The 19,590-nt window shown below is 43.3% G+C and overlaps 1 protein-coding gene across 2 annotated transcripts in view; it reads right to left on the bottom strand.

Moving 5' to 3' along the window:
* Positions 1 to 19,590, bottom strand: part of ITGA2 (integrin subunit alpha 2) — a 616,173-nt gene that overhangs the window by 92,632 nt on the left and 503,951 nt on the right. For both annotated transcript variants that reach the window (XM_086960619.1, XM_086960620.1), the window contains 3 exons: positions 15,593 to 15,675; positions 13,030 to 13,171; positions 6,722 to 6,814 (listed from right to left, as the gene is read on the bottom strand). In XM_086960619.1, the coding sequence (XP_086816745.1) occupies positions 6,722 to 6,814; positions 13,030 to 13,171; positions 15,593 to 15,675 (318 nt within the window). The remainder of the gene's footprint in view (positions 1 to 6,721; positions 6,815 to 13,029; positions 13,172 to 15,592; positions 15,676 to 19,590) is intronic.

Raw genomic sequence — 19,590 nt, 5'->3', positions numbered from 1 at the left:
CCCGTGGAGGGAGTTGCGATGGGGCAGAAAGGCGGGGTGGGGGAGGGTCAGGGTGGAGGGTGCTAAAAACCAGAATATGGATAATTGGAGGTAAGTAAACAATTTAATAAATAAAACAAATTTCGTAGCGCACCCTACGCAAAATGCGATGCAGCCCGCGCTACGAAATTCGTGACACACCAGGTATGGTAACACATGGAGAGAAATATTGCCTTTCAGCAGGAAATGGAATAGTCCAAAGCTCTGTTTTTAATATAAATTCAGGGCTCCAGTGCTCATATTACTGAAAATACAAGATTAGAAAAAAATATTGTCTACAGGTGCACGTGAAAGAGAGTTTCAATGGACTGGAATCTAGAGAATGCTAAAGTGATTCTGGTATTTTACTGGCCTCTACTGGTCGTTTACTATCAAGAAAGTTAAATAGAGGCAGTTGCCATAAAAATAAAAAAAATAAAGTCCCTCAGCAGAAAACAGTTCTGATATTTTACTGACCTCTACTGGTCGTTTACTATCAAGACAGTTAAATAGAGGCAATTGAACAAGCTGAAAGCAATTCTGATATTTTACTGACCTCCACTGGCCGTTTTCTATGAAGACAGTTAAATGGAGGCAGTTGAACAGAAAAAAAAGTCCCTAAGCGAAAGCAGACATATCCTAGGGCTGATCTCCAGAACCCACAAAGAACATACACATATAAGTATTTGCTAAAGTATATACAAGAGGTCTCGAATGCTCGACCTAAAAATTGCCCTAGAGTTTGCATTGGAAGTGTCTTTATGGAGTCTGGGGAAAATGATCAAATCAGAGGAGTGATCAGAAAGTGAATTTAGGCAAAAGCTGATCTTAATGAATTACGGATGACTCTGGGAAACTACAGCTGTGCCTTAGTACACAAACTGGACTACCCTTGGACAGGTTGTGAGCAACAATAGGCTAAAACGAATCAGCCTGAGCTGCAACACTGAGGCAAATGAGTCCTCGAATGAAAAAGCCCTACAAATTCTCCTCACTTTGATGCAGGCAGGAAAGCGGTAACATAAATGAATAAATCAATCAGGAGTACTTTGCTGTCACAGAGGGACTGAGTTATGGCCAGATTGGAAATACGTTTCGATCAGCCATTCACAGATAAAGAATGGGACTGAGTTACATTTCCCAAGTAAGTATGTTCTGTTTAATTTTGTGCATCAAACTTACTTCACCACTTCCCCCAAAAAAGACTACATCCCAAATACGTGGGTGCCCCAGAGCTGTGGCCGAGATGTGGAAAGGAGGAAGACACATTCTTATACATGGTACAGCCAAGGGACAAGCTAACTGAATATTGGTGGAAGATCATTTCTACCCTAGCTAACCATCAACTTGCCTGTTGACCTAAAAAACCAAAATAGAGTGCACCATTTATAGACATGGTGTTGCTGCTCACTAAGGGGCCGATTATGATGGCGGACGGACCTGAGTCTGTCCGCCACCATTAAGTAGGAGGGAACCTCCGCATTGCCTGCGGAGTTCCCTCCTGTGCAATTAGGATGTGACCGCCACCCTGGCGGCCACATCCTCAATCTTTAACATTGCGGCGGGTGCAGCTTCAAGCTGCACCCACCGCAATGTTAAAAATGCATGCAAGGCATTTGCGTGCACAAAGCAGCAGGCACCGAGCGGTGCCTGCCGCTTTGTCCACACAAATGCAGGGGGGTACCATAGGTACCCCCCATGTGCACCCCCCTTCACCCAGGGGGCCCGCAATGGGCCCCCGAAGTGAAGCTCCGTATGCTTTTCCACGGCGGAAAAGCCGTGGAAAAGCATACTTTATACTCCATCCTAATACGGATGGCGGTGTCTGATAGACACCGCCAGCCATGTTAATGCTTTTCCGCCGTGGTCGCCTTCCGACCGCGGCGGAAAAGCGGAGTACAGATTGTGAGACCCACCAGCCATCCTAATTTGATGGTGGGTCTTTCAAGCCTCTGCGGCGGATTTCCCTCATCCTCCGGGCCGGCGGTGGCTTCCGCGGCCCGGAGGATGCGTGAAATCCGCCATCGTAATGACCCCCTAAGTGACAAATTTCAGTAACATGGAGATCAGCCACAGCCCCCACAGCAGCAATCAAGAAAGCGGAAACAATAAAATGGGTAGAGGCTTCAATAAATGAAATAAAGACATTATTTGAACAACAAAGCATCACAGACATAGCTCATGAATGGGATGTACCTCTGCTCAGTGCTGCTGGAAAATATTTCAGAGTAGGGGTGCTGCCGTCAATGTTACATTACTGATGTTATAGGGATTGTGAACAATTCAAGTGTCACACTAAGAAGTATTGTAAATGAGCAAAGCCAGTGCAGCAGGAGAGTGACATGTATGTAGCCTGTGGTGTATTTTGGAGCACACTGGCGCAAATATATTACTAAAGCATCATGTGGTGCACACTTTTACTTAGAGAAGGCATGTGTTCCATTGAAATGGGCAATACGTTTGCATAGATGCAGTTTTACGTATGAAAAATGTATAGCGCAAAAACAATAGTGTCTGGATTTGTTTTGACATTATTAAAATTAAGACTCCTGGCTTTTCGTTTTTACTGATTTTTATAGATAAATACAGACAGAAAACAACATTCTGTCTGCATTTATTTTAAAAAGTGGATAAATACAGAACACTGGGCTTCTTTTAAGGGACTCTGTGCTGTCTTTCATGAATTATAGGCCAACAACTAAGCAGATGGACAGCAAGGAAAATTAAAAAAACAGACTGCAATTACATTAAATAATACATTTGTGGTATGATGCTGATCTTTACCAGTGGATGTTTTGTTATATAATATTTGGCAGCTGAAAAAGCTGAAACAGAAAGATATCCTAGTATGAGTGCGCGTCAATCAGTTAAATAAATATGGAAATGTGCAGTTTTATAACTTCCTTTATCTGCAAAACACAAAATAAATATGGATAAATACATATAAAGTGGGGAAAAAATAAATATGGATAAATACAGATGGAAATGCTAAAAAATGAAATACCATAAAACCGGGAGCCCTAATTAAAATCTTTGGGGCAGATTTATGAGGCCGCACTTTATTTGACGCAACTGCGGCGCAAACAATGCGCCCTATTTACAGCGTGACGCATCTAGGAGATGCGTCACGTTGTAAAGCACTGCGCCATAAGGAGGCGTTCCTGCAGGGGGGGCGTTCCTGCGCAGGAACGCCTCCTGAAAGTGGCTGAGTGAAATCTATGAGATTTCACTCAGTCACTTTCAGGGCAATGCTGCGTCATAACCCTGCGCCTGCTTGAAGCAGGTGTAGGTCTTGACGCAGCATTGTGCAGATGGTGTACCCCCGAGCCTTGCTGGAGCTGCGACGCGCTGTGCCGTTTTTGCACCATGGTGCGGCGCATTATAAATGCGGCGCACCATGGGTGGCGGAGCTGTGGCGCACGTTAACTGGCGCATCCCTGGGGATGCGCCAGTTAACATAAATCTGCCCTTTTGTTTCCATCACAGAATTCCTAACTGCTTATATATTTTCAAATATTTCTACACCTCACTTACAAGTACTTACATTTCATTGTGAGTAGGAGAAAAATACATTCTACAGCCTTTCCTTATACACAGAGAAGCACCTTAACACTAGGAACTAAAATTAACAAAAACAGGATCGGAAGAAAATAGCAAAAAAGGTGTGCCTTGGGCCCGCTGCGAATTGCTGAAATTGGAGCGAGAGTGTTGCTCAAGAGGGAGGACATTCAACAACCGGGGGTGTGATAGAAGAGGATGGAAAATAGATGTTGTGCACTAAGGATTGTAGGCCCACCCAGTGTCTTATAGCTGTTAGACAGTTCAAGACATTATCATGGGGCTGAAAAAAAGAATAGGAAAATGTTTTTGGTGTTACCAGTGTAGAGGTGAGAGGGGAAACCAAAGGAGCAGATGATGTCATGAAGACTGGAAAGTTTAGAAAATGTGGTTAGGGTGAGATTTAAATGGCATGATACATCTATGGTAGTAGTTAGTCTTACATTGATCCAGGTTTGGTGTTACCAGTGTAGAGGTGATAGGGGAAACCAAAGGAGCAGATGATGTCATGAAGACTGGCAAGTTTAGGAAATGTGTTAAGGATGAGATATGAATGAGGTGATACATTCATGGTAGTAGTTAGTCTTAAATTTATCCAGGTTTAGAAATAAGTGTTAAATGTAATAAGAATGTCATTATGATCATAAACACGTTGGGCCCGATTTACAGAACTCACTTAAGACAAAATCCTAAACTTACTACTTTTGGTATTCACAAAGGTTAGGATTTTGTCTTAAGACAGACTTAAGGCAGGCTTAAGACAGACTTAAGACAGACCCCTAACTTAAGTCTGTCTTAAGTCTGTCTTAAGACAAAATCCTAACTTCTGTGAATACTAAAAGTAGTAAGTTTAGGATTTTGTCTTAAGTTAGTCCTGTGAATCGGCCCCAAAGTCTTCAACTCTCACTAATTCCCAAAATAATTTGTATTTTTTATTTATAAAGTTTTGTATAGACCGAACGTGATCCTTACTGGTATCAGAGCGCTTCACAATTTTGGGTAAGTGGGCTACAGTAGTGCGAAGCAAAATATTTGTTTGATAATTCACATTCAAGAATCCTGTAGGTATCAGAACTCTTCACATAAGGGTAGGGTGGATAAAGTAATGGGTGAGGAATATTCGAACAAATGTATTTACAATGCATGCTAACAATGTTAATCCCGAGTATAACCATGTCAACGGTCTATCAAGATGACCGAATAGAGGACAGTAATGGAGTGTAGGAGTCAGGACCTATTCTGGCAGGAACTTGAGCATTATGGTTTTTTCACTTCCTTTTTGAAGGAAACAGTGGTGGAGATTGTACTGATTTCCGGAGGAAGGGAATTCCAAATCTTAGGGGCAATGCCAGAGAAGGCTCTGTTACTCGATCTCTTTTTGTGGAAAATCTGTGGTTTCAGGAGCATTGTACTTGCACTTCATGACGATCTGCAGCCCCGTGATATTTCTAGTTTTTGAACCAGATAGATGGGGGTCTTGAAATGAAGGGCTTTGTGCGTCATGCAGGCACTTTTAAGTGCATTCTGGCCTCCTATGTCAACCAGTTTAAGGATTTTAGGGCTGGGGATATGTGTTATTTTCTTTTTGTCCCAGTAATCAGTCTAGCTTCGGCCTTAGGGGAAGCCCTTAGTGGGGCCAGCCTCTGTTTGGGGAGACTACATAGCGTGGAACTACCGTAGCCTAGTCTTGGCAAAACTAGAGCTTGTACCGCTAATTTGAAGTCTTTCTGTGGAAGGAACGGTGTGAGATTCCTTAGTATACTCAACTGATGTTTAGCTCCCTTGGTTGCATTGCTGATATGCTGAACTAGGTAAAAGCACAGCCAGTTTAAGAATCTATTCAAATTTGCATCATAATTTAATGACAGAACATGTATAAAGGGTTTATTTTCTCTGCAAGTTTATACCTTGCTAAGCTTTCCAATAAATAAGGCATAAGAGCCTTGTTTAACCCCTTCGCTGCTCATGACGAGCTCAGCTCGTCATGAGGCACGGTTGAGCTGTGCTTATGATGAGCTGAGCTCGTCATGAATAAAGGGAACTCTGTGAATCCTGCACCGGGGGGGGGAAAACCTCTAGCAGCCAAGGTGTTAAACAAAGGAGGAGGAGGACCGCAGATCATATTGGAGATCCTCCCTTCTCCTGCTGGGCTGGGGTCTCACTGCCTACAGTGCATCTACCAGTAAACAGAGCAGAATGCTGAGCAGTTGCCATGTGTTTAGCTCCGCTCAGTATATCCTTTCAAAGTACTTTTGTTTCAGTAAAACACTGGCTGTGATGTGCAGAGAGGTTTCTCTCTGACAGCAGGGCCACTGACATATTGCTCTATCAGCTACCACCAGGCCATATATGGTGATAGTCTCGCCACCTTAAAAAGATTGAGGTGACTGTCATTGTCACTCAATGGAGCTGCCCAGTGGCAGACAGACCACTGGGTCAGGTATCCACTGGTGGAGTAAGCAGCATCTGTGCTGACAGAAACCCACTACATGATATGGGGAGCAGTAAACGTGGAACAGGGACCCACTACATGAGATGGTAACAGTGAGGTTAGCAGATGTGGCATCAGCCATTTTTAGGTAGATGTTCAGCCTCCGATAACTTGTAAATAAGGCCATCTTCAAAGTCACATCTTTTCTAGAACCATTTTCTTTAGGGTGAGACAAGGATATGTGTTTCTCAAATTGTTGAAAAGATTACAGTTTTCACATGGATGTCTTGAAAACAAAAACTTAGCAAACTATTCAAAGTTAGAAAGATTTGCTTAGACAGAGGTTGCCAAAAAGATGTTGGAACGTTGCAAACCCTGAGTAAGTATGACATATAAAGACCTAATAATATGAGAGTGTTCAATATAAATATAACATTTAATTGGCAAATAACGCAATGGGCAAACAGCTCTTGGTTAAATAACGATTTGGTGAAGCGTTTAAACCAACTATCACATACTTTCAATGTTTGAAAAGTTATATAGTTGTACTACTTGCAAGGCAGCGAGGACAATCAGCATTTTTGTTGATCGAGGTATATGATTGTCATCTCTAAAGACATGTTCATAGATCTGTGATAGGTTTTATCAGTCTTCAACTATTGCAGCCAATGGTAACATTAATTACATACATACAGCATTTCTAATATTATGTACCTTTTGTCCAGGTTTGAAAACAGGATAGGCAACTTGACAGCTTACTGAATCCAAAGTATTGCCAACTTGGCACAGCACCTCAGTTCCATCAGTCTACAAAAAACAAAAGTTAATCTTCCTCTGTTTCTAAATGCAGATGTTGATCTATTTATATCTCAGAAGTAAATGTTCCTACAGTATGCAGTGAAGGTTTTGATAAACATTAACCTAAATGCACAAGTGATTACGTATTGAACATTCCCATATAGAACTAAGGTAAATTGAATGAGCAGTGTAAGCACTTATTTAATCATTTCACATTAATTTAGATAATCACGTTCCTGTGTCATGACAGTAAGGTAAGAAGACCATGCATGTTTATAAAACAAACATTTTTTAGGTTTTCTACACAGGACATTGGTCACCAACAATATCAAGATTACTTCTCAGAAAACAGAACATAGAATCAGATAGTAGCAAAACATTAACACATGACTGCAGGTAGGAGTCAGGCAAGAAAAAAGGAATGGGGAGTGGGGTTAAGAGACAAAGAATATCAATAGTTTGGGCATATTTTGAGACTCAATTACCACTTAGGCCTATTGATTCACATGACCCATCCATTCTTCTTTTCTTCACTCTGATGTAGACAGCCTTCCAAGTTGAGAGATTCTTAAAGTTGCCTGCATTAGTGTTGGGGAAGCAAGGGTGCTCCTTTCCCTCTTAACAAATGTTTCGAATGGTAGCCACACCCTTTCAAATTTAGACAACCTATCAGCTATCAAGGCTGTCAGACTTTCTATGGCATAAATATGCCATTTTGTTTAGTCACCAAATAGGCAGTTGAGGGGGAGCAGGGTTGTTCTAGGCTTGTGCTGTTGTGATTCCTATAGCTGATAAAAGATGGGCAGTTTCCTGCCTCTTCAGGTTGTGCGTGTGGATAGTCATTATCTTCTCCTGAATCCTCATACACGAGTATCAATGGGTTAAGTGGCAATGCAACATTACATATGTTTACTTTACGCAACATTATCTCTTTCAAAAAGGACAGGCCATGGGTGAATAAATGACCACCACATATGAAGATAAGTACCTCTCTGTCTATCTCTCTCTCTCTCTCTCCTCTCTCTCTCTCTCTCTCTCTCTCTCTCTCTCTCTCTCTCTCTCTCTCTCTCTCACACACACACTTTCACTTTCTCTCTCTCTCACGTTCTCTCTGTACCCCCTCCAGCATTGTTCAAAGACATCACACAGAGTATGTAATCAAACAGGTGTGAAGTACCACCTCGTAAGTATCTTGCATGCACTGGCTTTATATTGCAAGCAAATTGATGCTTTGGCTGCTCTTGACCATATGTGTATGCAGGCATCTTTCAATATTTCCATCCCCAGATCCTGTTCCCATTTAACTCTTATTTTTGCTTATTTTTTACCAGGTTACGTATTGAATTGTATATGTGAGAAATACCCTTGATAGAGTAACTGTTTAATATATGTCTTCTGTCTACTACCCCCAGCTTTAGCTGTAATGGAGTTCGCCGAATGAAGGAGTTGGTTTAGTCTAAATTCATCTGCTCTTGTTAGCTCACAGAGATGTCTACAAGTTGCTATGTCGAGATGCGCCATTCTGATATGGCAGCCAGTATCGATGGACTTCCTGATTTCCTGTGCTTGAATCCAATATCCTGGCTTGAATTCTAGGTTATCTATAATTGGTGTTAAAGGTGAGGTGAATGAGGTTACAGCAGGTCGCCTTGTGAGTTGGTCTCAGTATGTCATCTAAAATTATGTGGAAGGTGGTGGTGTGATTTGTGGAAATCTACCTTTAGGCTACAGCCATAAACCGTGGTTCAAGGGAGAAAAACAGCAGTCCTATTCAGTGTCTCCCATGGTTTGGAATGTGGGGAAGTAAAGATGGTGACAATTAGAGCGAGGTACAATTGTGAGGCATATATATATATATATAATATGATATCTTTGGCAATTCTAATCATTCTTCTCCTAATTTTACATGTACCACGGCCTGGGTGTGCCACTATTCAAAATGCAGCTTGCAATTTTAGCTTGTATTTATGTTATTGTCTCTTTGGAAAACTAAAGTGAAAGAGTCAGTGTTGTGCACAATTACTATATAATAAAGTTTAATTTTACGCTCATTTCAATTTAGTTTTTTACTAATATACAAAATATTTTTCATGTATTCACATTTTGCCACCCCCTTAACTCAGCAATGCCCTGATGCAAGAACATCACCCAGAAACTCTACATTGTCTTTGGTCATTAAACTCTGTCCTCCAACTCTCACCCCAGCCGTTACCAAAATGTAACAGGCAGTGCGTCAATGCTTTACTGCTGTTTAATTATGCTGTGATTACTCTGCAGACCTGGGTACTCATTAGAATGATTATCTGAACTCTGTACTTTCCTGTCTGGCCAAATTACTGTAATCTCTGTTTAATACACAAGTGTTCTCTCAGAACAGAATGGCAACTTGAGTACATTTCAATCTGGTTCCTGCCCTGTTGAGGAAGAGATTCTACAGTTATCTGTGAAACATTCTTGCCTCTCAGGTTCAACGACATGCTTGTGCTCTGATCCTTGTCGATCTCGCAACGACATTTCACACATTCGAACAAAATATGTAACTGCCATCAAATCGTTTGCCTCATTCTTAGCTAACAGGACTCACCAGGTTAAACTGGCTCTGTTCCTATCTCACTCAACCAACATCACCTGACGAGTCAAACAAGGATCAGCTTTCCCCCAAACCCTTTTTAACATCTATGTGATACCTCTTAATAAAATATTTGGAAGCTACAACCAGGGACACTATACGTATTTGTATCATAAAGTAAACCCCCTAAAACACAAGGAATGACATTTGTGTAAAAAATTAAATTTATTTGATTTACTTGATCCTCAATTTTGACATGAAAAAGATCCTGCTTTTATGCCAAGGAGATCGATTTAACTTCTCTGGCCTCCTTCCATGGGCCCCCAGAAACTGTCTCAGTGTATTTAGAGCTTGGACACTGTTCACGACACTGACATATCAATGATCCCTCAAGTGAACAATGCTGTTAAACATACTCTACTAGCTACATTGCTATATATCCAAATCTTCTGACAGACCTTTGGCATGTCCAACATCTGATCTTCCCTTAATTACATTGATTTAGGCATAGCTGGATATCTTTTTCCCCAATGTCTGTAAGCCACTATTAAAGTCCTATGAAGCAAACCCTGAGTTGCCCCAGTGTTATACAAAAACAATCAATAAACAAAGCCCCCCAAAAAACCTCTAAAACATTGAAGGTTGTGGTTTTCAAATTACGCTAAATGAGTAACAGGAGAAGGTTGGTGTACTGAAGTTGAAAGTTTCCATACTGAAAATCTTTTCGGAGTTTAGATTTTTGAATAGTTAAATGATGAAACCATAAGAGCCAACAGAGGCAGAGATCTTCGTATGGTGAAATATAGGAAAACTATAAAGTGCATACATTCTTTAAAAATACAATATTTTTATGTAAAATAAAAATACAAATTGGTTTAAAATAATTAATATTAGCCTGGAACTAATATAATAAAATGTTCCTTACATTAAGTTATCAAATTACATATTTATAAAAAAATAAATAGTCAAACATATCGATGTAGTTTATACATATTATAATCAAATTAAACAAGTACACCTTCACACTCAGTATTTTAATATTTAATTAATATTAAGTAAATTTAATGACATGCTTTTGTATTAATTTGGAATCATTTTACATTTGCATTAAAAGTTTGATAATAGATAATGATTATGTTTTTAAATTCTAAAATACTTAATATAACTTTACAATTATACATATATAGTGGTGAAATATCCATTTATATATATATTTTTCTATTTTGATGTTAAGCTGTACAAACAGACACAAGGCACGGCAATGGGCAATATACATATACATACAGATATACATATATATCTATATGTATATATAGATATGCACATATATATGTGTGTTAAGCAAACGAGGTCCACAGAGTTTTATGGACCTCGTTTAGTTATCGAGGTAGTTATAGTTAGGACCATATTTACATAGGAAAAGCATTTTTTGTTTTCCTAATAACTTTGGCACCGTTTGACGAATTTTCCTGAAACGTCCCAAAATAAATATTGCTCTACCTCAGCTCCTTCCTGGGAAGTTTCAAGGTGGTCCATCAAGCGGGGGCTGAGAAAAAAGGGGGATTTCAAAATGCGTTCCCCATTAATTTTACCATAGTAAAATTGAACAGCAATACCACAATAAAGCTGCCCGGAATCCCACCAAATTTAGCAGAAAGCTAGATCGTGGTCCAAAGCACACTTTTAACCCTCTGAAAAAAGGGAGATTAGAGTTAGGCGAAAATATCAGTTAGAACACTCACCCCTCCCCTTTTAAATTGTATTTGACACCGGGAATGGGGTCACTGGGGCCAAATAAGGCTTAAGAGAGACCAACCCTATGCTGTGCAGGCCAATGGCTATGCTTGATCTGGGGTGGGCAGCCTGCTGGGAGTTTTGCCACAGGGCCTGGTGGCAGGCCTGGACCTGTAGCTAACCTTCACTGCACAAGGCCAGAAGCTGTAGGCAGTGTGGGGTTGGTTGCCTGCGGGGAGTTGGACACAGAGCTTGGTTGCCTGCAGGGGCTTACCAACTCCCTTCTCTACATGGCTGAAGCCTGTGTACAGTATGGGTTGGCTGCCTCTGGAGATTAGCTGTAGATCCCACTTTGCGTTAAAAAAATCCTAGAACTTCACAGAAAAATACAAAGGTTAAAATAAGGTTAGCTGTGGTAAAACAATCTGTTATTGTTTTTGAAAAATCCTTAGAAATTCACACAAAAAACAAAGGGTAACAAGACGTTATAGTAGGTGAATATGTCAGTGACAATATTGACATTTTTAACTAAAAATAAACACAGAAATACACTAACTGTAACTTGCACCCACGCCCCACCCTTGAGGAGCTCTACTGGCTACCCCTTTAGCCTGCTTCACTTTCAAATCATCTGTTTCATCTACAAAACTGTTCACATGTAGACCTACCGTACCTGGCAACCAAGATTAGGTTCCCTGGAGGAGCTCACAACATTTGCAACAACAACATTCTCATTCTTGAATCCAAGAAGACCAAAAACGACATCTCAGTACATATGCAACATCACCCACCCTCCTTAACCTGCCCAAGGATCTGAAGTCTATTCTCTTCGGAGAACATTTCACCACACAATAATCACCTGTTGTTCCTCCATTTTATCCGGCCACCTCTCTGTCCCCCTTCTGTACAGCACTTCATTAGTTTGCAGCTAGGTTCTTACTATATAAATTCCCTTTATAAAAATATACATGAGGACAAGTAAATTCACTGTAACTATCTTACCATTACTTAAATTGTATTTAATGTTGACAAGTTTTCTTATGTTCCTAAGGGACACCACAGTGTCCAGCGTTAACAGCTGCACATATGGCACATCGTCTTGGAACATATTAAATATGCGCTGCAACAATTTCTTTAGGACCCTATTACATCTGGGAATGGGTCTTGATCATCATGGAAATGTAGGAAATGATGGAGATGAGTAGAGGATATAATGTTGGAGCAGTCTTTGTCCTTCTTTCAATGTCTTTTAAGGCTTCCAAGGAAGGCAAAATGTAGTCTTTATGCATTAGTGGTTGTCTTTAGGGGCATTCCTGGCTGGTTTGGTACTCAAATATTCAACATTCACTGGGGGATCACATATCATTATTCAACTAGGACAAGAATAATGGTGAGAGACAGCATCATAATGTGCACTTACCTTAAATATATATTCTCTTTAGAAGCGCCATGCCACCCTTATCCTTGTTCAAGTGACTTTCCAGAGCACAACATTGCTATTTTATGTATTTTCAGACCAGCCTTTAATAATAACAACTACTGTTGGTCCATTCAAACACACCCCCTCGTGTTCCAACCACAATAATGATGCTTTATACAACTATGTGTCTATGTACCGTCATTATGTCTCCATTGTACTATTTTTGGAATGTTTATATTCTGTTTCAGAGCATTCTGATGTATGTTATACCAGACCCATATATACATATGACACTGAACATCGAAAATGAAAGAAATAAATACACCTAGTCATAGGACAAATGTGAAGCTCCTGCAGTCTACCCAAGATCACTTTTTCTAGCCATAGTACTAAGGAACTACTTGATCTCCACTAAGGTCTCCAAATGTTCATGGTCTACATGGAGAAGGTACATTTAATATAAAAAAGATAGAACACACATAGGAAAAGTTGGATACTTACAGGTACTGAGGATGAAGCAAAGAACAAGTTCTCTGAAAAAAATGCATTTATTCTGGTGTTGTATGCACTTTCCATTGTATTCTCCAATGTTAAGCTAAATACAAGTCTTCTGTTCTTGTTACTGACAATATATGTTGGTTTGCTGTTGAAAATCGAAACCTTGTAAATTAATGTGGGGTTCTCACATACATTTTACAAAAAATGTTAACATTCATCAACATATCAATGCATGTGCGAAAAAGATATGTTATTGTCTTAATGTGTAAAACGCAGAAGTATTCCATTTCAAGCATTACATTTTTTATCATGTTATAGATTTTAAGTTCTGTAGAAAATGTTTATAATTTAATAGTAAGATATTTCATTCAACTCGTGTGGTATATATTTTAAATCCGAAAAATCGGAATGGGATGTGTTGATTACTATTAGTTGTGTATGAGCAGTGAGGGGAAGATTGAAGTTGAAATGGATGACACTCCAGTTGATAGGCTGATTTAATGGCATGAAGATGTGCCATGACGAGGCAAAGATTGTTTTGAGGGGGTGACCATCTTTGTGCTCAGGGCCTAAGACTTGTTTTTACAGGTCGTTCAGGGATTCTAGGTTTGAAAGCCGTTTAAGATCAGTCTGGTTCGTTGACCCAAATGTTAAGGGCACCCAAAATTAATAAGTTGAAGAAGGTGAGCAGTGGATGAGTTAAACTGAGTTATGATTCCTGATAGCGACCACATCTCTTACAAAGTCTCCTTAATGTGATGGCTTCTAATGATTTGGAAGGCAGATGGGATGGCCTGGTGAAGTGGGCACCTGTGTTGTCCCATATTATGTTTTAGTGATGGAGAGAAGGTCCAGCCTGGAGCTGACTTCAGGATTTGGATGTTCTGGTAGTTTTTTTTCAATGGTCTTGTGTTGATTAGGTTGCATGCTAAGCCGTGGTAGAGGGAGGGTGTTGGTTAGTTGTGAGGGAATAGCGAAGCATGTGGGGAAGGCTGGACATAATAAGTAGAGTAATTATCTAGCTCCAGGAATTTGTAAGGAGGTGTCGGAAGTTTATAAGGCAGATTAAATAAGGTAGGAAAGATGAAGAAAGGTAGAAGAGGATCGAAAAAGGTGTTTTGAAGCACTGGTCCTGCTGTCTCACACCTTGATGAGGCAATGCCTATTTGATAGCAGGATAGAAGTCCTAGGATACCTCATCACCTCTCTAAAAGGCATCCTCTGCTCAGCATTGGTGTTCAATAGCTGTTCCTGGGTGTCCAAAAGCTTGTCAGAATCACACTCAAAACAATCACACTCAATTCAATCAGCCCACATTACATTCAAATGTTTGATTCACAAAGCTCTAGGCATTAATACACTGCCTTACCTGGTCATGAACATCAGAATTTCTCGCTGCTCCCCAAGTGGCAACAACGCAATAATGGAAAGCAAAAAAAACAAGCTGACCAGACATAAATCCTTCTATTACTCTCTGATGATCTGTAATACGATTCCAGTCCAGCTCCTACAGGCTCCCTCCCACCTCATTTGCATTTTCCTTCCTCTGGCTGCACCCTAACATCTTTCCACTGATCACCCCTCAAGCATTTAACCCACATCTCCCATGTCTTGACATTTCTTGCTATAGCCTCTTATGTTTCTGTGAAAAGCTTATTTGCCTCATAACTAGGATTGCACTCTATAAAAAACATACACACACAATCAGCGCCACTGGAATTATTCGATGTGTGCACGCAGCATTTTCACAATATTGTTAATTTGCCATATAATCCATCATCTGCTACATAACCAGCAGATTTTACTAACAAAAATGTTTTTAGCAGAAATGGTTCAAAAGTTACTAAAAACGCAGCAACGCGTGTTGCTTCGCTTGCTAAGGTTGACTGATCACCTTTCTGTTAGTTATTGCTATATCTGAGTCTTAAACTGGTACGTATGAGGTGCATCTAATGCCCAGCAGTGTTAACAACCGTAAAAACGTCAGAACAGTTAAGTAATACTGTATTATGGCGCATGATTTGCCTTTTCTTTCTGCATAGTTTACTCAACCCTGCTGCATGATTCCAGTGGCCCTGCATTTAATCTATCACCCACCATCTCATTGGTTGTTGTGAAATTAGATGTCACTTTCTTAATGTTCCTGTTGTACCATTTAAGACTACTCTCTATACAATCTGTTTTTGAATAACTTCCTACGTTTAATGTGCACGGGCTTATAAAGTATTTGACCAATGATGATTTTATGGAAAGCACAGTCATTAAATGCATGATAACGACAATTTTTCTGTAAGAAGTCGTGTCCTATTCCCGTTTAGGGTGTGAACTACCTCTGAATTCATAGCTCTGCTTCATAAAACATTCTACAAAGCATGTTTGCCAAGAAATTACTGAAGATGTACCATGAATTTTCAGAAGTGAGAAGTTTAATCACAGACAAAAGTTCCGGTGTTTTGATTTTAAAACATGGCTGTTAGAAAGACACATAAACGAAATAAAAATGCTACTTGAAAAGCAATATTTGAAGAATTCTATTTAGAAGAGATAATTGTGACACAATACTCACTTTTCATCATTTTTCTGACTGACTTTAAGAATGAGATCCGCTAAACATTCGTCATCGTTTCCACAGTCTTTTGTGAATGGAATCTGAAGCACAAACAAGGAATGGGACAAACAATATTTATTTTGAAATGTAGTACATATGAATAGTATATTAGTGGGGTTAATAAATGAAAATTAAAGTACATATACAGCCACAGTATGTGAAATGTAAAAGTACCTGTACAGTCACGGCTACTACAAAACCATCAGAGAATGGAGGGGAACCTTACTTCCTTAATCTCCAGAGGACTGAATAAACAGCACCATTTTTCTGATCAGAGATTCTATGTCAGGACCGGAGGCTTCAGATTATGCTATATCTTCCTTCGCTTTATTAACATAAAGACTCTACAGCAGCTTAGGAAAAGATATAATAAGAACAAAAAATGCTTTAAACATAAAGCATTGACGTAATGTTCAACAAATCAAACAACAACTCCCAAGAGTCTCTTTGCATAACAATAGTCCATAGTCCTTCCACTCTGTCCATCATCACTATATAACCGGACTTCTCATCATCTTCCTCCTCTTTCTTCGCTGCTCCCGCAGCCAGATAAGTGCTTTTCCTATATTTTTCCCTTTTTCAATGTGATTGGTTGTATTGTGTACGATCGTTGGGGGACTCATTGCATGGTTTATTCCCTTACAGAGTCCCCGGTTGCGGGAACGTTCTTCGTTCCTACGCGACTTTATTTCCCACTTGTGTGCGGTGTGTACATAGACCGCCAGGGGGCGGCCTGTCGTCTCGCCTACCCTTCGGCGCGCCTCCGCAGTGCCAGGAGCCGCGCCGTGGAGTCTGCTTGCGCAGGAGCCAGCCCTCGCGTACCCCTCTGACACCTGGTGCCCCGGGTCTGTACTTCCCTACTCTTGACGCCCCGTTGGGGTCTGTATAGCGGCTCTGACCGCGTGAATCACCTTCGGGTGTCCTTTGTGCACCTCTTTATCCGAAGTGTGGCCTAGCGCGCTTGAGGGGTGCGACGACCCGGTCCCGGCGAGGAGGGTCTGCGCGCTTGGGGGTTGGTGCAGCCCACCTGCCACGTCAGTTGGCCCAAAACGTGATCGCAGCCGCTTGGCCTGCCCACATTCGAGATCTTTCTCGGTTGCCGCCCTCTTGGGTGCCCCGCATTTGCCCTTGGTTCCGAGATGGAGGGGGAATACGAGGAGGAACCCTGCCCCTATCTGCAGGACGACGAGTTCTACCAGGCGGTGGACAATTCCATCTACCGCTGCGTGACGGAGGTGGTAGGCCCCATGGAAGACCGCCTTTCTGCCCGCATCGTGGAAGAGTGCGCGAAGCTGGCAGCGGCGCATGTGCCTCTGTCCCCCGAGCCCCCGGGGACGTCCGGCGGGTTGCCACCCGCCCCGAAGAGGCCTTGTAAGGAGGGGCCATCATCGGAGGCCCAAGGTGTGGACAGGGGCGCTTTTGAGCGTCTTCGAGACGCCTTCCTGGCTAAGGCGACAGCGGTGCCCCCTGCGCCCTTGGTGGACCCTAGTGCTTCGGGGGACGTGTCTACGGCCCCCGCCTCCCCAATCTACGACTCTCCGGACTCGGATGACGACGGGGAGTCAACCCGATCTTGGCTTCCGGCGCCCTCTGCCAAGGAGATGCCCCGGGACGAGTCGGGCATGCTGGACCCGGACGAGATAGTCCACCCCCGCTCCGCGGCCTGGGCACCGGGGGAGACGGTGGCGAAATTTGTCGCGGGCAGGCTGCGCAAGCCCCTGGAGAAGGAAGCGAGGGGTTGCCTACGTGGGGAGTGTCCTCGGCCAACTTTGGAAGGGAAAGTGGCCATGACCCCGGAATTGGATCCCAAGATGGCCACCTTCCTGGCGAAGTTTATGAAGGACCCCAGGAAAGGGATTGACCGGTCCTGGCGGGCCTGCCAGGACAAATTGTTAGATGCGGTCGGGCCCGCCACGAAGATTCTCGACATGGCGGAGGAGGCTAGAGCGAATGGCACCGCCATTTCACCGGAGGTGCTCTCGAATTGGGCCCAGAGGGTGATTGTGTTCTTGGGCAACGCCAACTGTGCCCGGTCCACTGAGAGGCGGCGTTCGCTCCTAATCAAGCTGGACCCAAAGTTGGGGGACCTGGCCTCGTCGGAGGCGGGTGCTGTGGCCCAGGGAGGCCTCTTCGGCGAGCCCTTCATTAGGGAGCTGGGCAAGTTTGTGAATACGTTCACGTCGCTGGAAAAGGCCCAGTCTAGCATCAAGAGAGTGTTCCACCAGCGTTTCTCTGGAGGGGCCGGTCGCGGTAGGGGCCGCGCGATCGGCCGTGGTCAGCAGACCAACAACAAAGGACAAGGCTCCGGAAGAGGTCAATACCAGACCTCTGCCAACTATACCAACTTCCCCACCAGGGGACAGCGCTTCGGTGGCAGAGGGTTCAAGAAGAACTCCGGACAAGGAAATGCCCCCGGTAAGTGTACTTTGTTTGGATCAGGTTCCAATTGGGGGGCGGCTGGCAAGCTTTTACGAGGAGTGGGAATTGCTCACTGCCGACGCTTGGGTTTTGCAGACTGTACGAGGTTTCCATATCGAGTTTTACGACCAGCCCACTCAAGCGAGGCCCACGCGCCCGATGGTTTTTTCAGAGTCAGACGCACGATTGATAGACGGAGAGATCTCGGACTTGCTGCGCAAGGGAGCCATCCGTCTATCAACGCGCCATCCGCATGGGTTCCTCAGCAACGTCTTTTTAGTGGACAAGACGAATGGGGGCAAAAGACCTGTGATCAATCTCAAAGAGTTCAATGGGTGGTTGGTCTACCGTCACTTCAAGATGGAGGGTATCCACCTCCTTTGAGACGTGCTCCTCCCTTGGGATTGGATGGTGAGACTAGATCTCAAGGATGCCTACTTGGTCGTCCCCATCCACCCCCCTCATCGCCGTTTCCTACAATTCCTGTGGGACGACAGGGTGTTCGAATTCACCGCTCTGCCGTTCGGTCTTTCTTCGGCCCCGTGGTGCTTCACAAAAGTCCTCCACCCGGTGGTGGAGTTTCTCAGAAGTCAAGGGGTCCGTATGCTAGTATACTTGGACGACATCCTCCTCATGGGGCAGTGCCCAGAGGTGCTGGCGGGCCAGCTGCGTCAAGCTGTCGGCCTGCTCCAGAGACTGGGGTTTGTGATCAACGGCTCCAAGTCGGTTTTGGTTCCCACTCAGCAGATCACCTTTTTAGGTTTCGTGGTGGACTCGGTGCAGGCGGTCTTGAGTCTGCCGGGTCGGAAGGTCGCAAAGATACGACACCTGCTTCGGCAGACGATCGCAAGAGATCGTACGTCCCTGCGACATATCGCCAAGGTGGTGGGTCTTCTCTCGTCCTCCATCCAGGCGATTTTCCCAGGCCCGCTGCACTACAGGGCTCTCCAACGCCTGAAGGCGCAACATCTGCGCCGTGGGATGAGTTACGATCAGTGGGTTCCCCTCACGGACGAAGTGAAGGAGGAGATGTCATGGTGGCTGTCTCACATGGAGGCGTGGAATGGTCGGGCGATCTTCGGTTCGGCTCCGGACCTGATCATAGAGTCCGACGCCAGCAGGTCCGGCTGGGGCGCCCGGTGCGGGGATTTTTCCACCGGCGGCACCTGGTCTTCAGAAGAACAACAATTACATATCAATTGTTTGGAGCTCCTTGCGGGCTCCTTCGCGGTTCGTTGTTGGACCAAAGATTCGGTCAAAGCTTGTGTCCTGTTACGGATGGACAATATTTCGGCGGTCCGTTATGTGAACCATCTAGGAGGTCCTCGGTCCCGCGCCTTGGCGGACTTGCCGATGGACTTCTGGGATTATTGCCTGTCTCGTCACATTGCGGTGACGGCGGAGTATCTGCCAGGCCAGTGCAATCAGGTAGCGGATTGGCACTCTCGACACCTCAGGGACGCCAGCCAGTGGAAACTGGATCCGGAAGTCTTCCGGTGGCTACACTCCCTCTGGGGCCCCTTCTCGGTGGACCTCTT

Source organism: Lissotriton vulgaris, chromosome 3_1 (assembly GCF_964263255.1).
Source record: "Lissotriton vulgaris chromosome 3_1, aLisVul1.2, whole genome shotgun sequence".
NCBI classification, from domain to species: domain Eukaryota; kingdom Metazoa; phylum Chordata; class Amphibia; order Caudata; family Salamandridae; genus Lissotriton; species Lissotriton vulgaris.
This window is presented reverse-complemented; position numbering and strand designations above follow the sequence as displayed.